Source organism: Apus apus, chromosome 6, assembly GCF_020740795.1.
Source record: "Apus apus isolate bApuApu2 chromosome 6, bApuApu2.pri.cur, whole genome shotgun sequence".
Lineage (NCBI taxonomy): Eukaryota > Metazoa > Chordata > Aves > Apodiformes > Apodidae > Apus > Apus apus.
In genome coordinates, this window is record NC_067287.1 from 37,972,826 (window position 1) to 37,997,406 (window position 24,581).

At 53.2% G+C, this 24,581-nt stretch overlaps 1 protein-coding gene across 1 annotated transcript; it reads left to right on the plus strand.

Annotated features, from left to right (window-relative positions):
* Positions 1 to 6,487: 6,487 nt before the first annotated feature.
* Positions 6,488 to 22,545, plus strand: ASB1 (ankyrin repeat and SOCS box containing 1). Its single transcript, XM_051623851.1, has 5 exons — positions 6,488 to 6,537; positions 6,691 to 6,835; positions 12,073 to 12,375; positions 16,163 to 16,548; positions 17,910 to 22,545. Exons 1-5 carry the CDS (start codon positions 6,507 to 6,509, stop codon positions 18,041 to 18,043), a joined length of 999 nt encoding a protein of 332 aa, XP_051479811.1. The 5' UTR covers positions 6,488 to 6,506; the 3' UTR covers positions 18,044 to 22,545.
* The last annotated feature ends 2,036 nt before the right edge of the window (positions 22,546 to 24,581 follow it).

Below are 24,581 nucleotides of genomic sequence, written 5' to 3' on the forward strand. Positions count from 1 at the left end.
TGGCTTCTTTTCCCTCCCCCTGTCCCTCCCTTTTCCCTTTCCCTCCTTTTTCCCTTTCCCTCCCTTCCCTTTTCCCTTCCCCTCCCTCTTCCTTTCCCTCCCTTTTCTTTCCCCCCCCCTTTTCCTTTCCCCCCCTTTCCCCTCCCTTTTCCTTTCCCCTCCTTTTCCTTTCCTCCCTTTTCCTTTCCCCCCCTTTTCCTTTCCCCCCCTTTCCCCTCCCTTTTCCTTTCCCCCCCTTTTCCTTTCCCCCCCTTTCCCCTCCCTTTTTCCTTTCCCCCCCTTTTCCTTTCCCCCCCCTTTTCCCTCCCTTTTCCTTTCCCCCCCCTTTTCCTTTCCCCCCCTTTTCCTTTCCCCTCCTTTTCCTTTCCCCCTCTTTCCCCTCCCTTTTCCTTTCCCCTCCTTTTCCTTTCCCCCCCTTTTCCTTTCCCCCCCTTTCCCCTTCCTTTCCTTTCTCCCCCTTTTCCTTCCCCCCCTTTTCCTTTCCCCCTTTTCCTTTTCCTCCCTTTTCCCTCCCTTTTCCTTTCCCTCCCTTTCCCCCTTTTCCTTTCCTCCCCTTTTCTTCCCCTCCTTTTCCTTTCCCTCCCTTTTGCTTTCTCCCCTTTTCCTTTCCCCTTTCCTTTTCCTCCCTTTTCCCTCCCTGTTCCTTTCCCTCCCTTCCCCCCCTTTTCCTTTCCTCCCCTTTTCCCCCCCTTTTCCTTTCCCCCCTTTCCTTTTTCCTCCCTTTTCCTTTCCCCCCTTTTCCTTTTCCTCCCTTGTCCCTCCCTTTTCCTTTCCCTCCCTTCCCCCCTTTTCCTTTCCTCCCCTTTCCCCTCCCTTTTCCTTTCCCCTCCCTTTCTCCTTTCCCCTCCCTTCTCCTTTCCCTTCTTCCTTCCCCCCCTTTTTCCTCCCAACCGTTTCTCTGCCACTGGAGCTGTTGCAATTCTGAAGATCTTTCCTGATGCAGCTTTTTGCTTTGCTGCTTGGCAGCTCTGGGAGGAACCTCGGGGAGATGTAAAAGGTGGTGCCTCTGGAGAGGACACTTGCCCAGGTCCTGGGGCTCTCTAGTGGTGCCCCAAGAGATGGGCTGGTTCCTTTCTGATGGGAGTGGTGCTTGGTGGGCACCCAGCACCCTGTCTGCAGGAGCAGGATGGGGCCAGGAACTCCCTGTTCCACTTGGAGAATAAGGAGCATGGTTGGGAGATGTTAGTGACTGGGGGGGGGGGGTGGCTGAGCTGGCAGCCCGTGCCCGAGAGCTTCTCCCAAGACTCAGTAGAATTTTCCTTGCCTTCCTTGCTTTTTCAGTGTTCAGAGCTGGAGAAAAAGGTCTTGCCTACTGAGCGAGTGAGTTTGTGTTGGCTGTGTTGTCCTTGCTGGCTATTTTTAGATGCTGGAAGCTCTCCTGGAGAGTCCCAGGCCCCAGTTGCTGGCCTGATCAGCTTTCACGTGGGGTGGGATCAGTGCAGCAGCCCTAGAGGCCAGCCCCTGGGTAAGGAGCTGCTGGGCATGGAGGGAAGAGCTCAAGTGAGCCCACCTGCCCTGGCTGCTTGTCCCTTCTGGTGGTGGGTCTGGACAGAGCAGGTGCCAAGGAGTAAGATGCCACCTGCTCCAAGACAGTGAGCCAGCAGGTGCCTCTTCCACTGGCTGCCTTGTGCCACGGTGGGTCTGCCTGATGTTCCTCAAACAGGCAGCAGCTGCCTTTTGCAGGCTTTAGAAACAGTCCATGGTCTTCAGCACTGCTCAAGTCATCGGTTATTATTGGGATCCTGGGGTAGTTCAGGCTTAAAAGGAACCTCAGGAGATCATCTAGTTCAACCTCCTGGTGGGACAGGCTGGAAGAGCAGCCAGGGCTGCCCACAGCCTGTGCCCTCAGCTTGTAAGAGCTGTGTCTGGCAGGAGCACCCCAATGCAGGACCTAAATTCACTTCTCCAGGCTTGGCCAAATGCAGATTAGCAAACTGACTTTCCTCCATTGCACTGGGAGTGATAACAGAGTTAAATTACCGTGGCTTCCTTCCTGGGATTTCTCCCAAACACCTACAGATTCCCAGTGCTGGCCATCTCCAAGGCTGAGAGAGCAATGAAGTCCCTCCCTTTCCACCACCCCTGTGCAAGAAGTCCTTAGCTCAGCTTGGGAGGGGTTGGTTGCCACGTGCAGTTAAGGAAAAAAAAAACAAAACAACCCAAAAAGATTAACCAAAAAAAATAGGAAGAGAGAATTAAAAAAAGGCTGGTTCAGCTCCCGTATTGCAGGCAAAGGGTGCTGCATCCTCTGCCCCCCTATCCTGCCCATGGGAGAAGAGAGGAGAGTACAAAGGACACAGGGGGGGTAAACAAATCTGTTTTAAAGAGCAGTGCTGAGCTGGAGCAGCCTGTTCTGAAGAGCTTTGAAAAGTGGCATGGTGTCCTTGGTGGGAAAGCACTACAGCACAGAGGTTTCTGTCCCTTGCAGCCCCTGTCCCCCTGGGTACACAGGCATTATGGCCACGTGCCTGAAAGACTAACGTGCCCTGTACCCCTTGGCAGCTGGGCTGCAGAGCCCAAGGGTGGAATGTGCTGCTCACAGAGGAGCCCCCTGAAGAGCAGTGGGTCTGCTCTGTAGTCTCAGGGAACACGGGGTGCTTGCAAACTCAGCAACAGCCCCTAAAGGGTGGGAGATGGGTAGGGCCAGCCCACCTCCCAAAGCCCATCCCGATCCTAGGAAGCCTTGCACAAACCTGGGGGAGCAGGGGCCAAGCTGAGGGCTGGAGCTCCTGGTCTCCAGAGTCCCTTTGACTCAAGGAAGGCCAAACAGACACTGAGTCAGGTTTCCAGACCGGGAGCCAGCTCATTCCAGGGGATGTTTCTTGGCTCGGGGTCTGCCTGGTCTCGTGGCACAAAGGACTGCAGGCTGGGCAAGGTGACAGTGCTGGCTCCTGAAAACCCCATCGACTCCTTTCCCCTGTTGATGTTCCACCGGGGTTCCATGTGCAGACGGTGCCCCTCTCCCCTGGGTTGCTTCAGCCCAAATAACGACGTTGACATGAGATGCTGTTTGCAGCCACTCTTGTGTCTGCAGATCCTGCAGATCCTGCCATGGAGCGACGAGGAGGGGAGCTGCAGGAAAGCTAGATGTTGGGGGTTTTGCTTTTTTGGTTTTTTTCTTTGCTCCTAGCTGTTTCATAGAATCATATCATGTGCTTATAGACAACCTTGTCTCACTGTGGCTGCCCACAAAGTCCAGCTGCCTTCCAAGACAGCAAAACCCAGATCATGCTAGGAAATTCACACTTATTTGCTAAGCAGCAGAGCATCAACATTACGCTGGTAGCACAAAATCTCATGGTCATATTATCCCAGGGCACCTCACATACTGCTGTGAGTGCCTTTCTTCTTGCTGGCATTTTGGAGACCGTCTTTCCTTCCTGCCTTGCTCCCAGCAGCTCTGTCCACCCTCACCTGGGCTTCCTCCTCCTTCACACGGGCCCTTTTCTGCCTCCGGCGAGCAGCGACCCGGTGGCAAACGGGGTCTGTGTCCTCTTGAGGTGCTGGGGAAAAGGAAAGAGGACGAGGAGAGTTTAGAGCACCTGAAGGAAAGCTGGGCTGGGGCTTTTGCCACGGGCACGTAGCTGTATGTGGGAAACTCTTCTTTTCTTCCCCACATCAGTCTAGCCCCACATCAGTAGCCCCTGCGACGCTCTGGGATGATGAGGGTGTGAGAAACATCTGTGGAGCCAATGACAGCCCCGCACGGATCCTTCAAGGAAGCACAGTTTATTGACATCCTTGCAAGAAGGGGTGCCCTAAACAAGCAGGCACACCCACAGCCAGGTGAATAACGGTTTATATTCCCTATTCCCAAAGTTCCCTCCCCTGTTTCCCCCCTGGCTGGGCACTCCAGGGTTTCCAGCCTCTCTGACACTTCTAATGATCCTATAAGTTTCCCACCCCTGTTTACACATTCCCTTCTAGCAGGTCACTTTTTACCTTTTAAGGTAAAATTTTGACCTTTTCTTGCCCCCTTGGCTGCCTTCCCAATTAACAATCTCCTGGTGCCATCCTGCCCCGAGGAGCAAGACAGAAGTGGCTTTGTTGGGTCTGATCTTGGGCCATCAATCCTGCTCCATGTTCAGATCCCCCAGATGGAGCCCAATTCAGTCCCTCAGCTTCTTGGTGTCATTGGAATGTGCAGATACCTCACTTACCTCAAACAAACTATTATATTCCTGACACTGAAGTATATCTATGTATGGGCTCAAACAAACTATATATTCCTAACACTAAAATATATATGTGAACCAAGCCCAACACTACGTTTCTAACACTAGAATGCAAAGTCAACATTGCATTTCATTTCTATAATAAGGGGGAAACAGTCCTGAGAGGAGATTTAGATGGGATACGAGGAATTCTTTGCTGTGAGGGTGGGGAGACCCTGGGACAGGCTGCCCAGGGAAGCTGTGGATGGGGGGGACACACATCCCTGGAAGTGCTGAAGGGCAGGTTGGATTGGGGAGCAACCTGCTGGTTTGGCAGGAGGTGTTGGAGCAAGGCAGTCTCACCCAAAGCTCCCACCCAACCCATCCTGTGGGAAGCAGTTGTTAGAAATGAATTGTAGTGTTGATTTTGCATTCTAGTGTTAGAAACGTAGTGTTTGGTTTGGTTCACATGTATATATATATTCTAGTGTTAGGACCACATATAGTTTGTTTGACCCCATTTATATTAGGACCACATATAGGGATATATAGTTTGTTTGAGATATATATTTTAGTGTTAGAAATATAATTGTTTGTTTGAGAGATATCTACACATTCCAATGACACCTGGAGTGGTTTATGGGCCAAGAAACTGAGGGACTTAATTGGGCTCCATCTGGGGGATCTGAAAATGGAGAAGGATTTAAGGCCCAAGATAAGGCCGAACAAAGCTTCTTACTGTTCATGTCTGCTGACACACCAGAAGGCTGTGCTGCCATTCAGAGAGACTTAGACAGGCTGGAGACTTGGGCGGGGAGAAACATGATGAAGTTCAACAAGGGGAAGTGTAGAGTTTTGCATTTGGGGAAGAACAACACGATGTCCCAGTATAGGTTGGGGGCTGACCTGCTGGAGAGTAGTGTAGGTGAAAGAGACCTGGGGGTCCTGGTGGACAGGAGGATGACCATGAGCCAGCAGTGTGCCCTTGTGGCTAAGAAGGCCAATGGATCCTGGGGTGGGTTAGAAAGGGTGTGGTTAGTAGGTCAAGAGAGGTTCTCCTCCCCCTCTGTTCTGCCTTGGTGAGGCCACATCTGGAATATTGTGTCCAGTTCTGGGCCCCTCAGCTCAGGAAGGACAGGGAACTGCTGGAAAGAGTCCAGGGCAGAGCCACAGAGATGCTGAAGGGAGTGGAACATCTCCCTGATGAGGAAAGGCTGAGGGAGCTGGGTCTCTTGAGCTTGGAGAAGAGGAGACTGAGGGGGGACCTCATCAGTGTTTACAGATATGTAAAGGGGGAGTGTCAGGGAGATGGAGTTAGGCTCTTCTCAGTGATGACCAGTGATAGGACAAGGAGTAATGGATACAAATTGGAGCAGAGGAGGTTCCATGTGAATATCAGGAAGAACTTCTTTGCTGTGAGAGTGACAGAGCCCTGGGACAGGCTGCCCAGAGAGGCTGTGGAGTCTCCTTCTCTGGAGACATTCAAACCCCCCTGGACACGTTCCTGTGTGATGTGCTCTGGGTGACCCTGCTCTGGCAGGGGGGTTGGACTGGGTGGTCTTTCCAGGTCCCTTCCCACCCCTGGGATTCTGTGATTCTATGAAAGCTACTTCTATGTTGCTCCTCAGGGCAGGATGACACCAGTAGATTGTTAATGGGGAAGGCAGCCAAGGGGGCAAAAAAGATCAAAATTTTACCTTAAAAGGTAAAAAGTGACCTGCTAGAAGGGAATGTGTAAACAGGGGCGGGAAACTTAGAGGATAATTGGAAGCGTCGGAGGGGCTGGAAACCCTGGAGTGCCCAGCCAGGGGGGAAACAGGGCAGGGAACTTTGGGAATAGGGAATATAAACCGTTATTCACCTGGCTGTGGGTGTGCCTGCTTGTTTAGGTCACCCCTTCTTGCAAGGATGTCAATAAACTGTGCTTGGCTGAAGGCTCCGTGCGGGGCTGTCATTGGCGCCACAGAACGTTTTCTCACACAGTGACCCCAAAAAAACCAGCCCCACAACTTCCAGGCGGCGGGGAAAGCGGGTTTGGCCCCGCAGGCCCCTTCTAACAGCTCCCGAGCTCTGCCCGGCTCCGTTTTTAGGAGCAGGGAGAAGAAACTCAGCTCCTGAGGAGCTGCCGGGGGGTGACACCCGGGATGAGGATGGGGATGGAGGATGGGGGGGGGGGGGTGCGGGGATGGAGCTCCCGGCGGGGCGTCAGGAGGCGGAAAAAAAACCCGGAAAATAAATAAAACCACAACCAAACCCCACCCAAGAGTCAAGGCGGAGGAAGCGGGCACCAATCAGCCCAGCCCGGGGGGATGGGAGGGAGGGAAGGAGGAAAGGAGGAGGAGGCGGCCGGTGATGGCGGAGGGCGGCCCGGGCGGGCAGGCGGGTAACGCCGGGCTGGGGAGGGGAGAGAAGGGGTAAAACAACACCAAAACCCCAAGCCCTTTTCCGGGGGGGGGTTGGGTGCGTGGTGTGTGGTTAACGTGGGGGTGTGGGTTTGTTTTTGGTTTTGTGTTGTTTCTGTGGCTGCTCGGGGCAGGCCGGCAGCTGAAGGAGTGGCTGCGGGAGCAGTTCTGTGACCAGCCCCTGGAGCGCGGCGGCCGCGGCTCCCGCCTGCACGAGGCGGCCCACGCCGGGGACCTGCCCGCCCTCAGCAGCCTGCTGCAGGAGGAGGGCTGCCTCAGGTGAGGGGGGGGCTGGGGGGCTTCCTGAGGTGAGGGGAGGGGCCTGGGGGGCTGCCTCAGGTGAGGGGAGGGGGCTGGGGGGCTGCCTCAGGTGAGGGGGGGCTGGGGGGCTGCCTGAGGTGAGGGGAGGGGCCTGGGGGGCTGCCTGAGGTGAGGGGAGGGGGCCTGGGGGGCTGCCTCAGGTGAGGGGGGGGGCTGGGGGGCTGCCTGAGGTGAGGGGAGGGGGCTGGGGGGCTGCCTCAGGTGAGGGGGGGGGCTGGGGGGCTGCCTCAGGTGAGGGGGGGGGGCTGGGGGGCTTCCTGAGGTGAGGGGAGGGGGCCTGGAGGGCTGCCTCAGGTGAGAATGGTGCTGGGGGGCTGCCTCAGGTGAGGGGAGGGGGCCTCGGGGGCTTTCTGAGGTGAGGAGGGGGCTGGGGGGCTTCTTCAGGTGAGGGGAGGGGTCCTGGGGGGCTGCCTCAGGTGAGGGGAGGGGTCCTGGGGGGCTGCCTCAGGTGAGGGGAGGGGGCCTGGGGGGCTTCCTGAGGTGAGGAGGGGGCCTGGGGGGCTGCCTCAGGTGAGGGGAGGGGTCCTGGGGGGCTGCCTCAGGTGAGGGGAGGGGGCCTGGGGGGCTTCCTGAGGTGAGGGGATGGGCCTGGGGGGCTGCCTCAGGTGAGGAGAGTGGTGCTGGGGGGCTTCTGAGGTGAGGAGGGGGCTGGAGGGCTGCCTCAGGTGAGGGGAGGGCTGGGCGGCTGCCTCAGGTGAGGAGGGGCCTGGGGGGCTTCCTGAGGTGAGGAGGGGGCTGGGGGCATCCTGAGGTGAGGAGGGGGATCCTGGGGGGCTTCCTGAGGTGAGGGGAGGAGGCCTGGGGGGCTGCCTCAGGTGAGGAGGGGGCCTGGGCGGCTGCCTCAGGTGAGGGGAGGGGGGGCTGGGGGGCTGCCTCAGGTGAGGGGAGGGGGGGGCTGGGGGGCTGCCTCAGGTGAGGGGAGGGGGCCTGGGGGTCTGCCTCAGCTGAGGGGGGGGGGGGGCCTGGGGGTCTGCCTCAGGTGAGGGGGGGGGGGGCTGGGGGGCTGCCTCAGGTGAGGGGAGGGGGCCTGGGGGTCTGCCTCAGCTGAGGGGGGGGGGGGCCTGGGGGTCTGCCTCAGGTGAGGGGGGGGGGGCTGGGGGGCTGCCTCAGGTGAGGGGAGTGGTCCTGGGGGGCTTCCTGAGGTGAGGGTGGTGCTGGAGGGCTTCCTGAGGTGAGGATGGTGCTGCTGGAGCTTCCTGAGGTGAGGGAAGGGGTCCTGGAGGGCTTCCTGAGGTGAGGATGGTGCTGGGGGGCTTCTTCAGGTGAGGGGAGGGGTCCTGGGGGGCTTCCTGAGGTGAGGATGGTGCTGGAGGGCTGCCTCAGGTGAGGGGAGGGGTCCTGGGGGGCTTCCTCAGGTGAGGGGAGTGGTGCTGGGGGGCTTCCTGAGGTGAGGATGGTGCTGGAGGGCTTCTTCAGGTGAGGAGAGGGGTCCTGGAGGGCTTCCTCAGGTGAGGAGGGGGCTGGAGGGCTTCCTGAGGTGAGGAGGGGGCTGGAGGGCTTCCTGAGGTGAGGAGAGGGCAGGAGGAGGCTTCCTGAGGTGAGGAGAGGGCTGGTAGAGAGCTTCCTGAGGTGAGAATGGTGCTGGAGGGCTTCCTGAGGTGAGGAGAGGGGTCCTGGAGGGCTTCCTGAGGTGAGGGTGCTGCAGGAGGGCTTCCTGAGGTGAGAATGGTGCTGCTGGACAGCTTCCTGAGGTGAGGAGAGTGCTGGGAGAGCTTCCTGAGGTGAGGATGGTCCTGGAGAGCTTCCAGAGGTGAGGATAGTGCAGGAGGAGGAGAGCTTCCAGAGGTGAGGATAGTGCTGGAGGAGAGCTTCCAGAGGTGAGGGAACGGGGTTGGGATCCCCTCACCCCCCACGACACGCACAAAAATCTCGGGTCTTCCCAACCCCCTTGGCTTCCTAACGCTCCTCACGGCAGTGGGAGGAGGATGCCCAGATGACAACAAACCCAACAAACGAGCTGGTGTTGAGCAGGGATTCACATCAGAATGGGGGGAGGGGTCGCAAAAGTATCCTGGCAGCTGGTAGCCCCCCAGTACTGATACATCAGAGGATGTTCATTAGTAAGTTCAATAGCAATATAGCCTAGTAAAAGTTTACTAAAATAATGGATTTGCTATACTAAGGGTTTCTTTTAAAACAAGGTGCTTTGTGAAACTCTCAGTCAACTATGCCAAGCACCCTGCAGGCTGTGGTAACATCAAGTCTTCTAAGAACCTGTGGTGCCTACAGACAAGTTATGTGGATTCTGACCCACCTGGGCAACCTACCAGCAGGAGACTGGAGACAGCAGGACCAGGACAAGAGACAGGACCAGGACAAGAGACAGGACCAGGACAAGAGACAGGACCAAGATGCCAAAGGACTAGAATCAACGAAGACCCCCCCCAGGAGACCCTCGAGCAGGCATCATCACAAAGACAGCCAATCCCAGGGAATAAAATGCCTGTGTACAAGAATTCTGGGAACCCATTGACGTGGAACTGAAGATGCCTGGTTTTGGTGTCTATGAGTTGGGGTGTTTGGCTCCCTGGTCGGAGCCCTCATGGTGGAGAATCCCCAGCGCTGCAATAAACAATCCCTGCTCAGCAACAGCTTCTTTGTTGTGATTGGGTCTGAGTCTGGGAATCCTCACCCAGCCACACCAGCCTCCCACTGCGGTGAGGACTGTTAGAAAGCAAAGGGGGGTTGGAAGCTCCCAGTTTTTGTTTCAGTACCAGCTGGCGACAGGGATTTATATGGGGATTCTCCACCATGAGTGCTCTGACCAGGGAGCCAAACACCCCAACTCAAAGACACCGAAACCAGGCATCTTCAGTTCCATGTCAATGGGTTCCCAGAATTCTTGTACATAGGCATTTTATTCCCTGGGATTGGCTGTCTTTGTGATGATGCCTGCTCGACGGTCTCCTGCGGGGGGGTCTTTGTTGATTCTAGTCCTTTGGCATCTCGGTCCTGTCTCTTGTCCTGGTCCTGTCTCTTGTCCTGGTCCTGTCTCCAGTCTCCCACTGGTAGGTTGCCCAGGTGGGTCAGAACCCACATGATGGGTCAGAACCCACATCAGTGTCTGCAGGCACCACAGGTTCTCAGAAGACTTGATGTTACCACAGCCTGCAGGATGCTTGGCATCACTGACTGACCGTTTCACAAAGCACACAGAAGTCACCCCTGAATGTAGCAAATTCATTATTTTAGTGCATTTTTATTTGGCTATATTTCTATTGAATTTACTCATGAATATCCTGTGACTATCACCTGCACCCTCTGCTCTGGAGACCCTCCTGGGGACAAGGGGGACACCCAAATACCAGGTCCCACCTGGATGTGGTTTTATTTTTGGCTACCAACTCCCCCCCGCCTTTATGGAGACCTCATCTTCCTCCTTTTTGTTTTATTGGGTGTTTTTTTGTTGTTTGTTTTCTCTTTCAAGAGAGGTGTCAGCTTGGGAGGATCTCCCCTCACCCCCCAAAATCATCCCCTCATCCTCTGCTCAGTTCTGGAGCTCACAGCTCACCAAGCTCTTCTCAGATCAGGACAGAAACATGATTCCACCAAAAAAAAAAGGATGGAATGTAATGGAAAAACCATACAAAAGGGATTACAGTTGAATATAAACCTGAAACACCCCCTGTTACCAAATCCACCCCCTGTTAAGTTTGTGACCCTGGGGATTGTTAATTAATTTTCCTGCACTGTGGAGAAAACTGCTTCAAATGCAAAACATCTCCCAGGCTCAAAAAAAAAAAAGTGGCCTTTCAGCAAAAAATGAGAACGAGCCAGCCCCTCTTTCTGGGCAACTGGGGCTCTCTGGACCCTTGGTTTGAGAGTTTTTGGCCTTCTTTGTTGTCCTGTGCTCTGTGGGAAGCGGCAGGGCTGGGGATCCTTTCCTGCAGGAAAAGGGGAAAAGTTTGGAGAGAGGAGGAGGGCTGGACCTGCAGCACCATCACACAGGTGGTGGAATGAGCAGAAAAGTGACTTCTCTGCATGTGGGGGTGGAGATCTCCAAGCTTAAAGGGAGCAATTTTATCCTAACACTTGACAGCTGAGCAAGGTCTGGATGTCCTCTTGCTGTTTCCTTGCTGCTTCTGTGACTTTCTGACCCCTTTTGGAGCAGCTTGAATTAAATGATTGTGGTTGCCACTGCTGGTTTGGGGCATCTTCCTGTAGAAAGGAATTCTGGGGTATCTGGCTGAGTTTTGAGGCAGGGTTTGTCCCTCACTTACCTGTGTGACAAAGCCCATCATCCAGGCTCCCAAGACCAGTTGTGGGACAGCAACCAAGAAAGGACTAGTCAGTGTTAGTCAAGTCAATATTAGTTATGATACTAAGTTTAAGAAAATTCAGCTGAAATGAGCTTCTAGAAGCTGAATTTTGGTTATGTGCTTAAGGGAAGAAGTCTCAAGGTTTGTGGTTTGTTTTTTTTTGTGGTAACTTTTCAAAATTCAGACCTTTTTAAGCTTGGTTCTGTTGGATTCCATTAGTTGAAAGTGCAGAATACACAGGTTGAGACCCATGTAAGAAGGGAAGCTGGGGAGGGACTTTTTACAGGGGCTTGTAGTGAGAGGATGAGGAGGGATTGGATTAAAACTGGAGGAGGGGAATTTAGGTGAGACATTAGGAAGAAATTCTGGGCTGTGAGGGTGATGAGACCCTGGCCCAGGTTGCCCAGGGAAGCTGTGGCTGCCCCCTCCCTGGCAGTGTTGAAGGGCAGGTTGGATGGGGCTTGGAGCAGCCTGGGCTGGTGGGAGGTGTCCCTGCCCATGGCAGGGGGGTTGGAACTGGATGATCTTCAAGGTTCCTTCCAACCCAAACCATTTTGTGATTGATTCTATGATGCTATGAGCTTGAGTTCTCTTGCGTGATCTCTTTGTAGCATCTGGGGGAGGTGCTCAGCTCTTCTGTCTGGTGCCCAGTGCCAGGCACATGAGGAAATGGAATGAAGCTGTGCCAGGAGAAGTCCAGATTGGGCATCAGCAGAAGGTTCCTTCGCTGTCAGAGGGTGGTGGGTCCCTGGAACAGACTCCCCAGGGAAGCGCTCACAGCACCGAGCCCGTCAGAGTTCAGGGAGCCTCTGGGCGATGTTCTTGGTCGCGTGGTTTAGTTTTAGGTGGTCTTGTGAGGGGTGGGGAATCGTGTGGGGTCCCTTCCAACTGGAGCTGCTCTCAGGATTCCATGATTTTTCCCTTCCCCTCTGGCAGCCGGATCAATGAGAAGTCGGTGTGGTGCTGTGGCTGGTTGCCCTGCACGCCGCTGCGCATCGCCGCCACCGCCGGCCACGGCCCCTGCGTCGAGTTCCTCCTCCGCAAAGGGGCCGAGATCGACCTGGTGGATGTCAAGGGGCAGACTGCCCTCTATGTGGCCGTGGTCAACGGGCACCTGGAGTGTGCCAAGATCCTCCTGGAAGCTGGGGCTGACCCCAACGGCAGCCGGCACCACCGCAGCACCCCTGTCTACCACGCGGCGCGGGTGGGACGGGCAGACATCCTGCAGGAGCTGATCAGGTGAGAGCTTGAGTGTTGGCTGGAGGTGGTCACAGGGTCACAGAGTCTTAGGGGTTGGAAGGGACCTGGAAAGATCACCCAGCCCAACCCCCCTGCCAGAGCAGGGTCACCCAGAGCACATCACACAGGAACGTGTCCAGGTGGGTTTGAATGTCTCCAGAGAAGGAGACTCCACAGCCTCTCTGGGCAGCCTGTCCCAGGGCTCTGTCACTCTCACAGCAAAGAAGTTCTTCCTGATATTCACATGGAACCTCCTCTGCTCCAGTTTGCACCCACTGCCCCTTGTCCTATCACTGGACATCACTGAACAAAGCCTGGCTCCATCCTCCTGACACTCACCCTTACCATATCTGTAAACACTGATGAGGTCACCCCTCAGTCTCCTCTTCTCCAAGCTCAAGAGACCCAGCTCCCTCAGCCTTTCCTCATCAGGGAGATGTTCCACTCCCTTCAGCATCTTTGTGGCTCTGAGCTGGACTCTTTCCAGCAGGTCCCTGGTGGGGAGAGGGGTGGCTCTGCCTCCTTCACAGAATCACAGATTTGTCATGGGTGGAAAGGACCTCTAAAGTCATTAAGTCCAACCAGCAGCACAAATAAACCCCACAACCTTGGCCATTAGAGCATGACCTGAAGGACATGGCTTTTGAATACCTCCAGGGATGGTGACTCCACCACCTCCTTGGGCAGGCTGTGCCAGTGCCTGACCACTCTTTCAGTATAGAAATCCTTCCTAATATTCAGTCTAAACCTCCCCTGCTGCAACTTCAGGTCGTTCTCTCTCTTCTTCCCTTGGGATCTTTCCCCCCCGTGGGGCTCAGTGTACCTGTTCCCTCCTTGCATGCCCAGTGCTTCCACAGGCCTGGTGAAGCTGGCCAAGAGATGGACACGAGAGAGGGTGGAGAAGTGCCCAAATGGACATCCTTGTGTTCCCCATTGCTTGGCCCAGGCAGCAGGTCTGGGCCCTGCTGTGGGACTCCCATGCCTATTCTCCTAGGATGAGGCCCAAAAGAGCAGCTTCTGTTTCTGAGCCCACCATTTCAGCTGGATGCAAAGCTCACAAAGTGCCTTCACCCCCCTGTGCCTTCTTGCCAGCTCCATGTTCCTGGCTGAATTGAGGAGTGAGGTGGATCACCCAGCAAATGATTACCCAAAAATTGTTAGGAATCACACCTCTCCTGTCACTGAGGGGAGAGATGTTTGGCACTGGCTGTTCTTGGCTGCCTGGGGTTTGCCCATCACTGGGACACCCTTGGTGTCATCTGATTTGGTCTCCCCTTTCCAAACACCCCTCAAAGATGTGTCATTTCTGGGGCAGAGAGGGGCAGCCCTGGCTAGGAGGTGATCACCAGGAACCAGATCTGGGTGGTGGGTGACCTCCTGTCCCTCAAGGAGCTTCTGCAGCACCAGGGGTGAAGGTCTAAGTTTAGCTGTGCAAACTTCTTCCTTCTGTGCAAAGTTTCTTCCTCTGTGGTGTGACTTTCTTCTAAATGGAAAGGTTTTTTGGTGCCAGGGACTGTGCTGAACAACTCCACGGGCTGTTGGTGCCAAATAATAAGGGATCAAAAGGGGAAAATAAAGGTTGTAGAAAGATATAGTCGAAGAAAGTGGTTTTGGATCCACACAGAAATGTTCTCCCAGGGAATCCCTTTGGTGACTGGGAGTGCTGGAAAATAACAGCCAAAAAGCTTGGAATAGAAAAAGTTGAAAATAACGTGGGGATTTTCTCCTTTTTGCTTGTGGGGAAGTTAATTTTCAGACACGTGCAGCTTTCAGGGAGCTGGCAAGTAGAAAGACAAGGAGACAGTCCCCCCTCCTTGCTCCTTTCTCAGCAAGCTTGGAGCAGAATGTCCCCATTGCCACCTGCTGCTTTGGTACAGGGTCCAGCTTCCATGCAGCATTCCCAGGAATCTCCCCTGCTCCATCCACTGAGGCAGGGGGGGGGCAGATGTAGCAAGTGGGATTTCAGCAGCACATGGAGAGCTGATGCTTTGATTTATGTGTCTACCTCGCCAGCAATATTAAAAGCAAGATTTTGGAAAACATTCAGGATTAAAAATTAACTGGAGTTTGTCCAAGATCTTTTTTATTTTTTTATTAGGCAATGTCTCTCCCAAGGCTGCTAAGCTAATACCCAATTGTCAGATTGCCCAAAATTTCAAATATCTTGGACTTCACAGCTCTGTTCAGACTTGAAAACACAGCCTTCTGTTCCAGAGCTCACTCAGGGATTTTTTTTTTTTGGTTTTTAAAATGTTAATCTAAAGGATATGGCAGGGGGAAATGCAATGAGGAAGACACTTTTCTTGAGGTATGAGGGAATATTTCAGCATACTCAGCTCGAGGGAGCCTGAGTGTCCTGAAGAGAAAGCCCAGCCCCATCAGGCTGGTTGCAGGTGTCTAAACATCACCTAGTTCCTGATTTTTTTTGGTAGCACACTCAGGATTCCTGAATGCTGCTGCAATTGCTGAACCAGGAACAGGGGAAACTTTCTCCATGAATAGTAAATACACCCATTTTCTGGGATGGCTGGCAGAGCTGTTGGTGGTGTGATGCCAGGGTGGAGATGACTCGTGGTGTGACCATGCTGTGATGGGATCTGTTCCACTGTGCCTCCAGTGTAGCTTGAGGCCTGACCCAGTGTGTTCAGGATGAGAGGACCCTTTTGCCACGCAAAAATGGTGAAAAAGAGAGCTTTTGGTGAAGTGTTGGCTAGACAGGAACCAGCCCCTTCTGGGTTCAGTAAAATCTGTCCCTGCCTTGAGGCAGGACTGGTCCCCAGGTGGCTCCCTTATTTATCAAGGGAATAGAATGCTCTCCAGGAAGACAGAAAAACCTAGTTCTCTGAGTGCTCAATTTTGGGAGGGTGACTGGAGGGGGGAAGGAACCTTTTATCCCTCTGTGAGGGGAAGTTTTCAAACCTTCCTGCTTTTCCAGAGAGCTGCACTTGGCCTTTTTGCTCCCATTTATTTGGCCGTGCTCTTTGCTTCCTACCAAAAAATGAGAGAATCCAAAGCCACTAAGCCCTGTTTCCTGCTCCTTCACAGCATGGTGCCTCCTCTACTTCCAAAGAAGCAGCCCAGGAAGCAGGGTTGTAGCCTCCTTGCACCCCTTCTCTGCCCCACAGCAAGCTCACTTTGCTCCAGATACTGAGATAAATGCCAGGGAAAAAGCCTCTTTTTGGCTCGCTGGTGGGACTTCTGGTGGGATTTCAACCACCCCAGCTCCTTCAGGAGGAGGGTTTTGTCAGAGATGTTTTGCTGTTGAGGGCAGGTTCCTTGTTTCCATTTCCCTGCTGCCTGTGACAGCCCAGGATTGCTTTTTGGCCTGTTTCATCCTGGTGGGGAAGTGGTTTCTCTGCAGCTCTTCAACGGAGCCATTTGGAAACATCCCTGCTCTCCAAGCCAGCTCGTTAGCATCTGGCATGACGTGGTGCTGGCTCAGGGCTGAGCTGTCTCTTGTGCCAAGGCTCCTTCAGGAGGGCAAGGAAAGGTGTTCCTCAGCTGTTCCTCCTCTCTCTGAAGCCTTGTTGGCAGAGGAACATCTTTGCTCCTTGAGGATCAGGCCAGGCTGGATACACACCATCCCCGCTCCAAAATCGCGGCCAGGCCCATCTGAGGAGAGATACAAGGTGGTTCTTGGGTGGTGGGGTCCAGAGGTGCCAAAGACAAGCAGGGTGCTCCCCCTCCAGGTGTCCTTCAGCCTCACCCCCTGCCCTTGTGTCACCCTGGGCTGCAGTGGTGGTGCTGTTGCCCATGTCCCCAAACCTCTTCTCTCTCCCCCACCCAGGTACGGAGCAGACGTGGATGTGAATCATCACCTCCCTTCCCGGGACCCCAGCCTCTCCCTGCGGCCCCTCACCACCCTGGTGGTCTGTCCACTCTACATCAGTGCTGCCTACCACAACCTCCAGTGCTTCCAGCTGCTTCTCCAGGCTGGAGCCAACCCGGATTTTAACTGCTGTGGGCCCATCAACATCCAGGGCTTCTCCAGGGGCTCCCCGGTATGTGTGATGGACGCTGTCCTGCGGCACGGCTGCGAACCTGCCTTTGTCCACCTCTTGATTGACTTTGGAGCCAATCTGAACCTGGTGAAAGTGGAGGCCTTGGGAGTTGAATCCACTGGAAGGATCAGAGTCAACCCTGAGGCTATGGAGGTGTTCAAGGAAGCAAGGGGTAAGTGGTGTTGACTGACTGAAGTGGTGCTGGTTTTATCTCGCTCTTGGGGGTTGCCCTGCAACAACCTGGCAGTGTTGAAGGGCAGGTTGGATGGGGCTTGGAGCAGCCTGGGCTGGTGGGAGGTGTCCCTGCCCATGGCAAGGGATTGGAATGAGATGATCTTTAAGGCCCCTTCCAACCAACCAAACCAGTCTAGGATCTCCCCAAGCCTGTCTGCACAAAGGCAGTCCTTGAGTGACCTGGGGTGCCCAGGGAGGGATCCAAGAGGTGGTAGTGTCTGGAGAGGCTACTTGGGAAGTAAAGCCATGGATGATGGGAGCAAGTGGCAGGAGAGAGCTCAGCTAGTGGTGGACAAAGGTGGGGAAAAGGCTTTTTGAATTGAAAAGGCTTTTTGAATTTAAGATCCTCCGGGAAGCAAACGAGTTACAACAGAAGTAAAGCAGAGCCTCAGGCCTGAACGTGCCTCAATTTACCTGCTCTTTCTTTCATTTTACAACAAAACCAACATCAATCCCATGCACACCCTCGTTCCAGCCAGGCCTGCACCTCATAAAACCACCAGGCTCTCAGCTGGTGAAGGCCAGGGCTTTGCAGCAGGCTCGGAAGTGGGCTTTTTCCCTCTTGAACTCCAGAGGAATTTCAAAGGGATTCAGGCTGTGGGACACAGCCCCCCAGCCCAAAGTCACTCAGTTTTGCACGTGTCTGGTTTTTAAACCTGCCTGGAGTCGTGCTGGGAAGAGGTGCACAAAAGCTGGGGCAGGTGGTTTCCGTTAAGCCTGGGTTTGGGAGGCAAATGGGACTCCTTGGGGAGAAGGTGCAGGATAATGGAGTGATGCCTTGGAGGTCCAGTCCCTGAATCAACGTGGACAGCATCATCCTCTTGTCCCTGTGCTGGAAGAGCTCTCCAAGAATGCAAAGAAGCCCTCAGAGGAAAGCTGAGATAAGGCCTGAGCCTCTCTTTCAGTGCTGTTGATTCACAGAGGGTGATTTAGACCAAAAAAAAAAAAAAAAATCAAGTCCATGCCACCTTAAAACGACCCAAACGGTATAAAGCCTCTCCCAGCCTCCCCTGGGGTGGCTTTGGCAGTGATCTCTTGAACCCTGTCCTGGAGGGACTGGTCATAGCCCCATGGAACCTCCATCTCATCTTGCCCAAACCACCTGTGTGGCACCTGCCATCGCTCCAAACCCTTGCCCGAAAGGTTTGGCTTTGCAGGACGGTGGCCTCAGGATATGAAAGAGGTTATTTTATTTATTTATTTATTTATTTACTTTGCTCCTCAGCCAGAGCTCAGCACCATCCACACCCCCTGAGGCCCCTCTCCCTCACCAGGTTTTCTCTGCTTGCTTCCTTGCAGGCCGCCCCCGGAGCCTCTTGTCCCTCTGCCGCATCGCTGTCCGAGGAGCGCTTGGCAAATCTCGCCTGGATCTGATCCATATCCTTCCAATCCCAGACCCCATTAAACAATTTTTACTTCACCAACACAGTTAAAAGGGCAACTGGCTGCTCTCTGAGACAGCTGGATTTGTTCAACGAGCGCCCTGATAAAGCCAGGTGCCCATCCCAGCCCTTCCCCCCCGCAGGGAGATGCTGTGGTGCTCATGACGTGCACATCACGCCCTGCCCCTGTGACTTTTTTCCCCTCCAGATTTAGGGTGCAGTGATTTTGTGTGTCTATTCTTAAGCTACTGGTTATCTTAAGTGGTGATCCCTTGTTTGCAGCTGGTTGGGTGATCAGGCCACTAAGGTATGTGTGGCTGTTACATGAGCAACTTCAAGATATCCTATAGCTCTTGGTAAATGACTCTTAGGTGTGACTCCACCTCTGTTATTGCTCTGCCTATGCACACCTTGGGTCTCAGCTGCTCATCTGCCTGGGGAAAGCGTCCATATTTAAGCCTTTCCTCTTCCTGTAGCATCTAAGGGAGTCCCTCCTCACCTTGCTGAGGGTTTTACAGCAGCACTCTTCTCCTTCTGCTGTCAGTGCCTGGCCTTTCTCTTCCCTATGAAGTCTGTATCTTCTTCTGTCTTCTGCTGGTGTGAAATGCATCCAGGTTTCCTGCCCAGTGCTTGGAAAATTGTATCTGTGTCTCTCCAAGCTGCTGACTTGGCTTTCTTTGTGTAGAGGCCCTAATGGGAGAGTAGCAGAACAAGTCATCCTACCCTGTCTAAGATGTTCCTGCAGAGCACCAGGTCTGCTGTGGCAGCTTGGCTCTCCTTCCAGCTCTGTGATGGACAAGGTGGGAGTTGGCTGGTCCTCCTCCTGACTGCCTGGGGCTGGAGGAATTCTGGTGACCACCCTAGCACAGGTGGAAAAACGTGGAGAGAGGAAAAGATAATTGTCACCTCTGGAAACTCACAGCCTCTTGTGGGCCCATGATCCCTATGATTGAGTCACCACTCTGTGTGTTGGTGGGACAAGGCTTGTTATGCTCAGATGAAGCCACCACGTGAACCTGAAAGATTTCTGAGCTGCTTATTGTTTTGTTTTTTTTTAAAGTAAGAATCTCCTGCTCACTGAAAAATAGGTTGGGATATTTGGGAGCGACCAGGAGCAACAGGGGAGCAGCTGCTGAGTTAAACTGTTGTGTTGCTCTGTGGGATGGCAGCTGATGATTCTCATCTGTGTGATCATGAAGAAAAAGACACTATGAATGGTCCCTAGATGCTTGCAGTGTTGCAGTGATTTGGATGTTCTTGAAGGTTCAGTAAAGCAGCTGACATTGCACAGCACATAGAAGTTCCTACATACCTTTGACTCCCTAACCCATGGTGGCAGCATGGCCAGAGAAAACCCTCCCAGGTCTTTCTGTTTGCGTGCTGCTTCTACCAGCTGTGTGGAAAAGGGAGAGGAAAGGACTGTTGGCCTTTTCTTGAAGAGTTAGAGGGTTGTGTGCTTCTAAATGCAGTGTTGCATCCAGCAGCACTTTTGATTTCCAGTGCCTCTTCTATTGCTGTTTGCCTTCAGAGAGCAAAGTAGACATTCTCAAAATAGCAACTTTAGAAGGACAGAGATGATGGTTGCTCAGGATCTTGAGTAAAAATCCAGGTGATAACTGTTTTTTGCCTTTACTTACTGATTCTTTCTAGTCCCTGTGTTAAAACTTGATTTTTTTTTGGACTAGTTTTTCTTTGCCAGATGTTCTGCCCGTGCAGTGGGGTATTTTTTCCAGATGTGGTCCTAAAGGTGCCAGGGGTTTGTTTCTTGTATGGGATCAGTGCCTAGGAACCTGTGGTTGAGAGCTGAGTGTGGGATGGCAAGGACAGTGAGTCAGCTTCTCCTTGGAATGGGGTCTTGCTCTGGTCCCTCATCTCCTTGACGCCCCAGGGTGACAGGGAACTGGGGTTCAGCTGCCTTCCAGTTTGGCTCTGAATTCCTTTGCCTGACAGCCCTGGTTATCCTGCCTCTGTAGGAGCACATCCCATAGATTTGCCCCATTGGTCTTGGCACTAGTTCCAAAGTGTTTTTTTTCCAGAGGCATAAATGAGTGGAAAGTCACAGTTCAGTTTCTGGTCCTCCCACCATGGGATGTATTTAGGATGGAGTTCCATGAGCAATGATGGACTTCTTGGGATGTTTTACTACCTGCTGAAGAGCAGGTGGCTTTCCAGGATGCTTTCAGAGAAGGAGGAAGGGCAGGAAAAGTGCAGTCCCTGGTTGTTTCCTGTTATTTCAATTCCATGGCCAGGCCTGGAAGGTCCCAGCTAGCCCCTTGTGTTGCTCTGCTCACTGATTTTAGGATAAGGTGGCAAAATTTGCACTTCTAAGAACAGACTGAACACTCAGTGCTCAGATCATTGAATCATGGAGTGGTTTGAGTTGGAAGGGATAGAAAGATCATCCAGTTCCAACCCCCCTGCCACAGGCAGGGACACCTCCCACCAGCCCAGGTTGCTCCAAGCCCCATCCAACCTGCCCTTCAACACTGCCAGGGATGGGGCAGCCACAGCTTCCCTGGGCAACCTGGGCCAGGGTCTCACCACCCTCACAGCCCAGAAGTTCTTCCTGATGTCTCACCTCCATCTCCCCTCCTCCAGTTTTAATCCATTCCCCAGATACCAAAGCAAAGGATACTTCCCAAGCCCTCAGGTGAGATATAGCAGCAGGGATATGTATCTGCAGATGTGCTTTCCAGGTGAGAAGGCAGGACTTTGGTGCTGTTTCCCTTTCAGGCTTGCAGATGGTTTAGGTTTTCACTGTGCTGGAGGCCAGGGCAGCCCACGAGCATGTTGCCTGAGAGCTGCACTCTTGCTTTTATAGGAGTGTGAACATGCCTGAGAGATGCAAACAGGTTGTAAAGCCTCTTGTCACCTTGCTGGTGGAACCATAATGTTTTGCAGAAGCACGGGCTGGAATGTGCCCTCTGGCTCTGCTGTGCAAAGGCAGACAATGAGGGAGGTTGTCTTGAGAGACTGAAGAGCAGCTTCTGGCCATGCACGGAGTCAGTACCTGGTGCTGATATGGTTCCTTTGTAGTTCCCTCCACCCTGGGTGAGCTCAGGGTGGAGAGTTTGGCCCCTGCCAGTTTGTTCTTTGCTCAGAATTTGGGGTTTGGTGATGGTGGTGCACCAACCTTGTGCTGGACTTTCTGCTTATGGGGATTTCTTTTCACCTCAAGCTTGAAGGACTACCTGGGTTCTCAAGTCCCAACAGATGTGGAGTCCAAAGGACTCCCCTGACCATGAATGTCTCCATCCCCCCTACCATGGATATCTCCACCCCCCCATCCACAGGTCAAAGGATGGTTCTCCCAACCCAGCAGCAAGCAAGCTTGAAGTTCAGCAGTCACTTGGGCGTTTGCTGCATGAAAGCTTTGAAGTGCAGGAGACATTTTGCCTGGACTACCCACCCAACTCCCATCTCACCTGCAGGTCTGTGCCTCGTGCAGAGAGGTCTTGGTATTAAACCTGGATGGTCTTTCTTCTGGCTTGAGGGGCTCCAACTCAGGGGGACAACTCCCAGAGTATTGAGCCCTAAATCCCTGTGCACATCAGTTGCTGAGGCTACATAAACCCAGTGACAGGGCTTAATATCTAGACTTGGAAGATCTGGAATGTTCCTCCTAGGGAAATGATCATGAATCCCAAAATAGATTCATGACATTCACAGACCTTGGTGTCCTGTAGGGCCAAAACCAGTGTCCTCTGCCTGTCTTGTCCTTTTCAACCCAGGAAACAACAGTCTTCCAAAATGAAATCTGAGTAAACATGTGCATATTATTTATCTTCCCACTGGAGGAACAGCATTTACTTTTTGCCTTAGCTCAGACTTCACCTTTTCCTCCTGTGTAGCAAAGCATTTTCTTGTGGCAAAATGGTTTCTCCATGTTGTCCATGGGGCATAACAGAACAAATGAGTGTCCTGAAGTCACGGGTGGGAAATGAGACCTGTTTTCTTGCTGCACAGTATAGAAAGCTGTGCATTGTGTGGCCTTGCTGTGAGCCTGGGTGGGATGGGATAACAAGATTTGGAAAATGGTTCAAGAAACCAAACCAGATCTGGGATAAGCAAAGCAGATCCAAAGCAGGTTTTGTTGTGTTGTTTTTTTTTTTTCATGTGGGCTTTGTTGCTAGAGGGGATTTCCAGAGCATGGAATGCTGGTAGCTGGGACCCAAATACCATTTCCTGCTCTTTGGGGGGGCTGTGCAAAAAGCAGAGGAGCAGCATCTGTTGGGTTGAAGTGTTTGGGTTTGGGGTTTTTTTTTTGTTTGTTTGTTTTTTTTCCCATTCCTAAAGTCAAGTAAAGCACTTTTTACACCACAACCAGGCTCGGAGGTCCAGCACCTCTTCAGCCCTTCCTTTTTCCAGTGAAGGAACCCACTCAGGACAGAGCAGGGCTGACCAAGTCCCCACTTTTAAGAAGCCCAAACCTGTTGGGTTTGCCCAGGCTGAAACGCTTGTGCAAGGGCAGGCAGGTGAGACCTGGGAGGAGACAGGAGGTATTGTGGTGGGCCTGGATTCATGTGTGGCTGAATAAAGATGTTCCCCTGCAAGACCGTGCCTGCCTGATTATTTACCTCGCCGTGGCAGGGAAGGAGAAGAGCTTTGCTGGAGCCTTCTCCTCCTCATCCTCTGCAGCCACTGGAGGGGGCCGGAGAGCCGTGCTGCCTGCAAGGGGGGGACAGGCAAGCAGGCAGGGGCTGGGCACAGCTTTCCCTGCTCCAGGGCCAGCTCCTGCCTTGCCACCCCTTGGGCCAATACCCAGGAGGGACCTGGCCTCTCATTTCTCCTCCAGCTTTCTTCCTCCCCAGCTCTGGAAATGTAGCTCCTCAAGTCTGGCCTGGCATAAAAGTGCAGGGTAATTCCACGGAATTATAACTTGGTTTTGGTTTGGTTTGGGTTTGTTGTTTTGTTGGGTTTTTTTTTTCTGGCATCTTCAGTGGAAAACTCCTTACAAGCTTGAGCTGCAAGACTTGTCTGATGGTTGCTCTGTTCTCCTCTAGATGTTCTCCTTGCAGGTGTCTGTGACACCTGGACAATTTGCATTCTTGTGCTCAACTAGGAGAAAAACCACTTTGGGTATCAGGGTTTAGTCCCCGTGGCTGTTTCCAGTCAAGGTCACAGTCCCTTTTTTATTTTTTTTTAGGATTCCTGCTATTTTCACTTGGGAAATGTTTGTCCCAGCATTTCCTCTAAAGGCAGAAAGAGAGTTTCTCCTAAATTGGAGGAAGAGTGATCAAACCGTTTGGAATTACAAGGAGAGGGATGAAAACCAAAGCAAAACAAGCCCTAATTTGAAATCCTAACATCTCCAGCCTCAGTGTTCCTCTCCCTCCTGTCCTCCCAGAGCCTCTCCCCCCAGTAGCCACATCCCAAACCCAAATCCATGGGTGGTGGGTCAGTGCAGCTTGGAAAGGAGAGGAGGTTGCTCATCAGCTGGGAGAGATCCTCGTGTCTGAGCTGCACACCCCGGGACAACGCAGGTGGAATTGTCCCAGGGGCTGCTGGAGGTTTTGCAGGCTGTCCACCTTGTCCCCTCAGGGTTGTCCCCCCTGAGGGGTTTCTGGTCACCTCTGGCTGAGTTTCATGTGTGGCTGTGGAGAAGAGCTGATGGGTGAGTTCGGCCCCTTGGTGGTTTGTGGAACGGGGGGGGGAATCGCGACGTTCTCCTTTATCACCCACACTCCTCAATCTGATCTTCGGATCTAACGTGGAGTTCCCTTTTCCTGCAGCACTTGGACTTGGCCTCACATGGTGTGATGCTCAGACCTTTGCTGGAAGGGGGTGCTCTGAGAACCCCCCAAGACTGCAGGAAATCCCAGGCAGTCTCCAAGCACTTCCTTACTTCCCAGCCGCTGCCGGGGAAGCTCCTACTCGTTGAATTTTTTTCCCTTTTCATTCCCTACCAGCTCCTTCAGCCTTGTCTTCCCTCCCCAAGGAGCTCTGTGTCCCTTGGAAGGAAGAGGAGAGGTCCTCAGACCACCCTTGCCCTGTGGAGCTCATTAACCCATCTCCAGGTACCTGCATTTCCTGCTGCTTCCCCCTTCCCCTCCGGAGCATTCCTACGATCTGCACTGTTCTAATTTTACACACTTTTTTTCACCTTTTTTTTGTTTTGTTTTGTTTCTTCTGGTTGTTTATGCTTTAGAGACAAATGAAATCTGCTTTTGTTTACTGGAAAATGTGCTTTATTTTCCCATCCTGGAGCATCTGGTGTTTGTAAAATGCACGATGGGTCTTTCCAGCAGAAAAAAATATAAATCATCCTGCCAGGAGTTCACGTGCGACACCGTCCTGATCCTGAAGGCATGAAGAATGGAAAAGGTACTAAAACATCCAAACCCAGAAAGGCACTGGCTAAACAGGCTGCACTGGAGTGAAAAGCTACAGGTAAAATGCTGGAAAAAAAAATCACATTTCCCATCAAATCTGGGTTTGGCAAAGGCTGGGAGGTCCCACGAGGTTCCAGGAAGCCTCAGTGCGAGCAGGGAGCGGTGGCATGTGGTGCTGTACCTGGAAGGCCCAGGGATGAGCATCTCCAAATGTTTTTCACGGGATGCTCCTGTCCCTAGGAAGTCAGAGAGAAAAA